At 39.8% G+C, this 9,102-nt stretch overlaps 1 protein-coding gene across 1 annotated transcript in view; it reads left to right on the top strand.

The window, feature by feature from the left end:
* Positions 1-567: 567 nt before the first annotated feature.
* The window catches only part of LOC115149633 (rho guanine nucleotide exchange factor 12), a 138,482-nt gene continuing 129,947 nt past the window's right edge, over positions 568-9,102 (top strand). Inside the window, exon 1 of the mRNA XM_029692584.1 lies at positions 568-1,791. Within this exon, the coding sequence (XP_029548444.1) occupies positions 1,760-1,791 (32 nt within the window). The 5' untranslated portion in view covers positions 568-1,759. The remainder of the gene's footprint in view (positions 1,792-9,102) is intronic.

Genomic DNA, 9,102 nt, shown 5'->3' with positions numbered 1-9,102 from the left:
GTCTAATCGCCCAGCATCAGTGCCCGACCTCACTAATGCTCTTGTGGCTGAATGGAAGCAAGTTGCCGCAAAAATGTTTCACCATCTAGTGGAAAGCCTTCCCAGAAGTGTGGAGGCTGTTATAGCAGCAAACGGGGACCAACTCTATGATTTTGGAATGAGATGTTCGACGAGCAGGTGTCCACATACTTTTGGTCATGTAGTGTACATCAGAAAATCTATAACTCAGTACCTAGTACAATATAATGCATGATCTAGATTATATACTAAATATACAAAAGCGGACAGAGAAACACCATAAATTATTGCTTATAAATACCATGCGAACATTTCCTCAGAATGTCTGTAATAAAGCCCTTTTGTGGGAAAAATTAATTCTGATTGGCTGGGCCTGGCTACTACTTATACAGCCTATTCATATATATCTAGCCAATATAATATAATGTAGTTGATAGCCGAATAAACATTAAATTAAAATGTATCTGTTGGAATGTGCAATAATAGGCTTAGTAAATGGGCCATCTACTGGTCTGTCACATATACCATGGAGATGAGATGTTGAATCATGACCATCCCATTTAGCCAGCCTAACTAAACTGACATCAAAGGTTTTGAAAGTTCTATTCCGAAAACGTACCTAGGTGTTTTGATTCAAATGCATATTGTAATTCAATGAAACGTAGTAGTCTCAACCGCAAAAGAAACTAGACTGCAGAAAACGGAATTTGTCGAGATCTGTGTTGCTTTCAAAAGTTGCTGTTACGAATTGCTGTGTCGGGACCCGGTTTGGCCCAAGAGGAAAGGTGATATTTTTGTATATATTTTTTCCTCTCCCTTTTTAGGGGTGGGAAAATGATTTCCATTTTCCATCCGCACTATAGTACAGAAAAGAGCGAGAGGCCTGTGAGGATCGCTCATGTAAACTAAACGGTGTTTGGAACGGAGTGGTGAAATAAAATTTCAAATTTCGTGAAAACCTTTAGAACGCAGCGAGGATCACTTTCATTGTTGTCGACATTCTTCCGGGCATGAAGGACCAAATCCGCCTGGGTTAAGGGGCGAATCGGATGTGAATTTTACCATGAAAACATTTTGGAAGGTAAATAAGCGACCAACTTCGAGAGAAACCAAGCTTAATTTGAGAGAACTTAATGAAAAGAACTAAAACAAGGAATCTTCAGAACGATTAGACCAATCTTGTCAAGACATTGGTCGAGTTACTAACTTTGTGCAGTGTTATTTCACATGGAAACAAATGAACAATGCCAGTGCTAATATTTTCCCGGTAGTCTATTGACAAAGACGGATGCAGGCAGCGGCAGGCGATGCCCATGATACAGTGTTAGCAATTAATGTTTCTCCTAAAAATATTGAGAGGTTAACGTTTTATTTTGTAGTAACATTTCACCATACTCAAGAGTTATCAATGTATCATTGGCAATGCGTTATTTCATGCACGCCCCCGTAATGGTTCTGAAGAAGAATGTTTACAGTCACCTCTGATTTCTTCTGTCTGGAACAATTGTTTTACATCAATATTTGAAAAAACTAAATACACCAAAGAATTGAAGTCTACACTGTGGAATCACCCATATTTTCTTATTTTAATGGATTAAACGAATTTGAATCGTTGTGGAACGCCCTTGGACGGACATCGAAAGACAAGACGAAGCCATTCTCCAAAATACCGTTTGTCATTTTGGTGAAAATGCTAAGGTCAGTTGGATAAAATCAGTGTGGAAAAAACAACGGAAGCCCAATGAGCGAGACACAGTCAACACTCACTGACAGGTAAGCAATATCTCACTCCTACGATGCATGAATGGTAGCTCAACTCCTATACGGCTTATGCCGTTGCATTTCTCTGTAACTAGCAGCATATTGTCATGTAGCCTAGCAATGCACATGATGGAATCTGGCCATGTCATGTTTTCAGGCCAGTGGACCAACGCGTTTGTTATGAAACCCCATGTCCTTTTTCCTTTCTAATATTATTAGATGTGTCTGATTTTCTCCTACCCCATTCACAGACGCTAACTGCATTAGCGCCTATTGAAGATAATGTAGTATCTTCTGACAGGAGGAGTTTTTGTTTCGAGCCCTGACACTTGCTCTAAACATAACACGCATTGCTTGCGGTACGTTATTGGAAAAAGGCAGTGGTGGAAAAAGTACCCAATTGTCATACCTGATTAAAAGTAAAGATGCCTTCATAGAAAATGACTCAAGTGAAAGTCACTCAGTAAAATACTACTTCAGTAAAAGTATTAGGTTTTAAATATACTTAAGTATCAAAAGTCAAAGTAAAAATACTTTCAAACTCCTTATATTAAGCAAACCAGATGGCACAGTTATCTTGTATTTTTTAATTTACGATAGCCAGGGGCACACTCAAGGCAACATTTACAAACTAGGCAATTGTGTTAAGTGAATCCACCAGATCAAAGGCAGTCAGTTGGCATGACCAGGGATGTTCTCTTGATAAGTATGTAAATTGGACCATTTTCCTGTCCTGCAAAGCATATCCAAAATGTAATGAGTACTTTTGGGTGTCAAGAAAAATGAATGGAGTAAAAAGTACATAATTTTCTTTGGGAATGTAGTGGAGTAAAAATGGTCAATTTAAATAGTGAAGTACAGATACCTCCTACTTAAGTAGTACTTTGAAGTACTTAGTACTTAGAAATGTCCTTGTTTTTTAAATTAAAGCAAAAACAATGTCCATTAAAATAACATCAAATTGATCAGAAATACCGTGTAGACATTGTTATTGTTGTAAATGACTATTGTAGCAGGAAACGGCATATTTTTTTTTCTTTTTATGTAATATCTACAGTTGAAGTCGGAAGTTTACATACACTTAGGTTGGAGTCATTAAAACTCATTTTTCAACCACTTCACAAATCTCTTGTTAACAAACTATAGTTTTGGCAAGTCGGTTAGGACATCTATGTTGTGCATGACAGGTCATTTTTCCAACAGTTGTTTACAGACAGATTATTTCACTTATAATTCACTGTATCACAATTCCAGTGGGTCAGAAGTTTGCATACACTAAATTGACTGTGCCTTTAAACAGCTTGGAAAATTCCAGAAAATGATGTCATGGCTTTAGAAGAGGCCTTTAGAAGGCCTACAAACCTGACTCAGTTACACCAGCTCTGTCAGGAGGAATGGGCCAAAATTCACCCAACTTATTGTGGGAAGCTTGTGGAAGGCTACCTGAAATGTTTGACCCAAGTTCAACAATTAAAAGGCAATGCTATCAAATACTAATTGAGTGTTTGTAAACTTCTGACCCCCCCTGGGAATGTGATGAAATAAATTAATAATTCTCTACTATTATTCTGACATATCACATTCTTAAAATAAAGTGGTGATCCTAACTTACCTAAGACAGTGAATTTTTACTAGGATTAAATGTCAGGAATTGTGAAAAATGGAGTTGAAATGTATTTGGCTAAGGTGTATGTAAACTTCTGACTTCAACTGTGTGTCTGTAAACACTCCAGCCAGCTGGTCTGCGCATGCTCTGAGGACGCGGCTAGGGATTCTGTTTAAATGTCTTACTTACGTCGTCCACGGAGAACAAGAATCCACAATCCTTGGGAGCGGGCTGAGTCGGTGGCACTGTGTTATCCTAAAAGCGGGCGACGGGGTTTTAGTTTGTCTGGAAGTGAGACGTCCGTGATGTGGCTGGTTTCCCTTTGTAATCTGTGATTGTCTGTAGACCCTGCCACATACGTCTCGTGTCTGAGCCGTTGAATTGCGACTCCATATTGTCTCTGTCCTGACATTTTGCCTGTTTGATTGCCTTACAGAGGGAATAACTACACTGTTTGTTTTCTGAATAACTACCCTGTTTGTATTCCCAGTCACTTTGCCATGGTTAAATGCGGTGGTTTGTGCTTTCAGTTTTCCGTGAATGCTGCCGTCTATCCACGGTCCTTCTGTAAGGTTCTCCCATCTCCACAGAGGAACTTTGGAGCTCTGTCAGTGACCATTGGGTTCTTGGTCACCTCCCTGACCAAGGCCTTTCTACCTCAATTGCTCAGTTTGGTTGTGTGCATAGGGTCGTTGTCCTGTGTTTTTTTTTATATAATTAAAAAAAAAAAAAAAAATCCACCTTGATTTAACCAGGTAGGCTAGTTGAGAACAAGTTCTCATTTACAACTGTGACCTGGCCAAGATAAAGCAAAGCAGTGCGACACAAACAACAACACAGAGTTACACATGGAATAAACAAATATATATATATCAATAATACAATAGAAAAGGTCTATATACAGTGTGTTCAAATGAGGTAGGATAAGGGAGGTAAGGCAATAAATAGGACATAGTGGTGAAATAATTACAATATAGCAATTAAACACTGGAGTTATATATGTGCAAGTAGAGATACTGGGGTGCAAAGGAGAAAAATAAATAAGGGTATGGGGATGAGGTAGTTGGATGGGCTATGTACAGATGGGCTATGTACAGGTGCAGTGTTCTGTGAGCTGCTCTGACAGCTGATGCTTAAAGTTAGTGAGGGAGATATGTCTCCAGCTTCAGTGAATTTAAAAACACATTTTTAATTATAATTTTTTTTGCAATTCGTTCCAGTCATTGGCAGCAGAGAACTGGAAGAAAAAGGAGGAATCTGCTTTGGGGGTGACCAGTGAAATATACCTGCTGGAGCGTGTGCTATGGGTGGGTGCTGCTATGGTGACCAGTGAGCTGAGATAAGGCAGGGCTTTACCTAGCAAAGACTTATAGATGACCTGGAACCAATGGGTTTGGCGACGAATATGAAGCGAGGGCCAGCCAACGAGAGCATACAGGTCGCAGTGGTGGGTAGTAGAGGTCAACCGATTATGATATTTCAATGCCGATACTGATTATTGGAGGGCCAAAAAAACACCCCGGTGCCAATTATTGGGGGCCAAAAAAGCCGATGCCGATTAATCGGCCTATTTATTTGTAATAGTGACAATTACAACAATACTGAATGAACACTTTTATTTTAACTTAATATAATACATCAATAAAATCAATTTAGCCAAAAATAAATAATGAAACATTTTACATTTGGTTTAAATAATGCAAAAACAAAGTGTTGGAGAAGAAAGTAAAAGTGCAATATGTGCCATGTAAAAAAGCTAACGTTTAAGTTCCTTGCTCAGAATATGAGAACATATGAAAGCTGGTGGTTCCTTTTAACATGAGTCTTCAATATTCCCAGGTAAGTAGTTTTAGGTTGCAGTTATTATAGGAATTATAGGACTATTTCTCTCTATACCATTTGTATTTTATATACCTTTGACTATTGGATGTTCTTATAGACACTATAGTATTGCCAGTGTAACAGTATAGCTTCCGTCCCTCTCCTCGCCCCTACCTGGGCTTGAACCAGGGACACATCGACAACAGCCACCCTCGAATCATCATTACCGATCGCTCCACAAAAGCTGCGGCCCTTGCAGAGCAAGGGGAACAACTACTTCAAGGTCTGAGTGAGTGACGTCAACGATTGAAACGCTATTAGCGCACACCCCGCTAACTAGCTAGCCATTTCACATCGGTTACACCAGCCTAATCTCGGGAGTTGATAGGCTTGAAGTCATAAACAGCTCAATGCTTGAAGCCAAGCGAAGAGCTGCTGGCAAATGCATGAAAGTGCTGTTTGAATGAATGCTTACGAGCATGCTGCTGCCTACCACTGCTCAGTCAGACTGCTATATCAAATCATAGACTTAATTATTACATAACACACACAAATACGAGCCTTAGGTCATTAATATGGTCAAATCCGGAAACTATTATTTCAAAAATAAAACGTTTATTCTTTCAGTGAAATACGGAACCGTTCCGTATTTGATCAAGCGGGTGGCATCCCTAAGTCTAAATATTGCTGTTACATTGCACAACCTTCAATGTTATGTCATAATTATGTACAATTCTGGCAAATTAATTACGGTCTTTGTTAGGAAGAAATGGTCTTCACACAGTTTGAAACGAGCCAGGCGGCCCAAACTGCTGCATATACCCTGACTCTGCTTGCACGGAACGCAAGAGAAGTGAAACAATTTCCTTAGTTAAAAGATATTCATGTTAGCAGGCAATATTAACTAAATGTGCAGGTTTAAAAATGTATACTTGTGTATTTATTTTAAAGAAAGGCATTGATGTTTATGGTTAGGTACACGTTGGTGCAACGACAAGCGCTTCGCGAAAAAAGCACTGTTAATGCAACCGCTGTGTCAGATTTCAAAATAACTTTACGGAAAAAGCACATTGTTCAATATTCTGAGTACATAGCTCAACCATCAATGCAAGCTATACAGTTAGCCGTCAAGCCACGGCGTTGTCAAAACTCTAAAATACTGTTCTAAATATTTTCTTACATTTTCTGATCTTCGGCGGAATGCACTCGGAAGGACTCCCACTTCCACAAGAAATGTTCATTTGTTTGATAAAGTCCATAATTTATGTCCAAATACCTCCGATTTGTTGGCGCGTCCAGAACACTATTCCAAAAGGCACGAGACGGGGGCGCAAATCAATAGACGAAAAGGTCAAAAGTTCCATTACCGTTTGTAGAAACAGGCACCACATTGATTATGTGCAACGCAGGACAAGCTAGATAAACTAGTAATATCAGCAACCGTGTGCAGTTAACTGGTGATTATGTTAAGATTGATTGTTTTTCATAAGAAAAGTTTAATGCTAGCTAGCAACTTACCTTGGCTTCTTGCTGCACTCGCGTAACAGGTAGTCAGCCTGCCACGCAGTCTCCTCGTGGAGTGCAATGTAATCGGCCACAATTGGTGTCCAAAAATGCAGATTGTTATGAAAACTTGAAATCGGACCTAATTAATCGGCCATTCCGATTAATCGGTCGACCTCTAATGGGTAGTATATGGTGCTTTGGTGACAAAACGGATGGCACTGTGATAGCAAATTGGATGCAGTCTGAGTAGAGTGTTGGAGGCTATTTTGTAAATGACATCGCCCAAGTAAAGGATCGGTAGGATAGTCAGTTGGAGGCCACGGAAGGAGAGTTGTATGGCATTGAAGCTCGTCTGGAGGTTAGTTAACACAGTGTCCAAAGAAGGGCCAGAAGTATACAGAATGGTGTCGTCTGCGTCGAGGTGGATCAGAGAATCACCAGCAGCAAGAGCGACATCATTGATGTATATAGAGAAGAGAGTCGGCCCAAGAATTGAACCCTGTGGCACCCACATAGAGACTGCCAGAGGTCCGGACAACAGGCCCTCCGATTTGACACACTGAACTCTGTATGAGAAGTAGTTGGTGAACCAGGCGAGACGGTCATTTGAGAAACCAAGGCTGTTGAGTCTGCCGATAAGTGGTGACCTGTTGCAAGGTGAACCTGAGCGTTCTGGAGCAGACTTTCATCAATGATCTCTCTGTACTTTGCTCCGTTCATCTTTCCCTTGATCCTGACTAGTCTCCCAGTCCCTGCCGCTGAAAAATATGCTTCACCGTAGGACTGGTGCCAGGTTTCCTCCAGACGTGACGTTTGGCATTCAGGCCAAAGAGTTCAATCTTGGTTTCATCAGACCAGAGAATCTTGTTTCTCATGGTCTGAGAGTCCTTTAGGTGGGCTGTCATGTGCCTTTTACTGAGGAGTGGCTTCCGTCTGGCCACTAGCATAAAGGCCTGATTGGTGGAGTGCTGCAGAGATGGGAGAACCTTCCAGAATGACAACCATCTCCACAGAGGAACTCTAGGTCACCTCCCTGACCAAGGCCCTTCTCCCCCGATTGCTCAGTTTGGCCGGGCGGCCAGCTCTCGGAAGCTCTGAAATGGCTTGAGTCTATTAGTATTCAAACCCTTTGTTATGGCAAGCCTACAGGAGTAAAAAGTTGCTTAACAAGTCACTTAATAAGTTGCATGGACTCAATAATAGTGTTTAACATGATTTTTGAATTACTACCTCATCTCTGTACCCCACACATACAACTATCTGTAAAGTTCCTTAGTCAAGCAGGGAAATTCAAACACAGATTTAAACACATACCAGGGAGGTTTTCAAATGCCTCAAAGAAGGGCACCTATTTGTAGATTGGTTAAAAAAAAGCAGACATTGAATATCCCTTTGAGCATGGTGAAGTTATTAATTATACTTTGCATGGTGTATCAATACACTCAGTCACTACAAATATACAGGTGTCCTTCCTAAATTCGGATGCCAGAGAGAAGTTTGAAACTGCTCAGGGATTTCACCATGAGGCCAATGGAGACTTTAAGTGACAGAGTATAATGGCTATGATAGGATAAAACTGAGGATGGATCAACATTGTATTTACTCCACAAGACTAAACTAAATGACAGAGTGAAAAGAAGGACGCCTGTACAGAATAAAAATATTCTAAAACATGCATCCTGTTTGCAACAAGGCACTAAAGTAATAATTCAAACAATGTGCTAAAGCAATTCACTTTTAGTCCTGAATACAAAGTGCTATGTTTGGGGCAAATCCAATGCAACACATTTGAGTACCACCATCCATATTTTTAAGCATAGTGGTGAATGCATCATGTTGTGGGTATTCTTGTAATCTATAAGGAATGGGGAGTTATTCAGGATAGAAAAATAAATGTCAATGACCAACAACCAATTTGACAAAGCTTGAAGAATTTAGAAAATAATAATGGTCAAAATCTTGCATAATCCAGGTGTAGAAAGCTCTTAGAGACTTTCCCATAAAGACTCACAGCTGTATATGCAGCAAAATATGCTTCTACTATTGACTCAGGGTGTGAATACTTATATAATTGACATATTTCTGTATTTTCAATAAATTAGCAAAAATGTCTCTTTCATTTTGTCGTTATGGGGTATTGTGTGTAGATGGGTGAGGTTTAAAAAAATATTTGATCCTTTGTGATTTAGGGCTGTAACAACAATGTGGAATAAGTCAAAGGGTATGAATACTTTCTCAAAACACTGTCGATCCAAGTAGGCTAGATTTAAAATATAAAGATTAGCTGGCTACTCACTAGCAGTTGGGCTTGTGCTTGAGAGATTGTTTTTGAAACCTCTGTTAATTTTCTATAATGCCTGCTACCAGAAGTTGGTCATTATTAGTGGATG

Source organism: Salmo trutta, chromosome 15, assembly GCF_901001165.1.
Source record: "Salmo trutta chromosome 15, fSalTru1.1, whole genome shotgun sequence".
NCBI lineage: Eukaryota > Metazoa > Chordata > Actinopteri > Salmoniformes > Salmonidae > Salmo > Salmo trutta.
The sequence above is the reverse complement of the archived record's forward strand: the minus strand, read 5'-3'. Positions and strand labels throughout refer to the sequence as shown.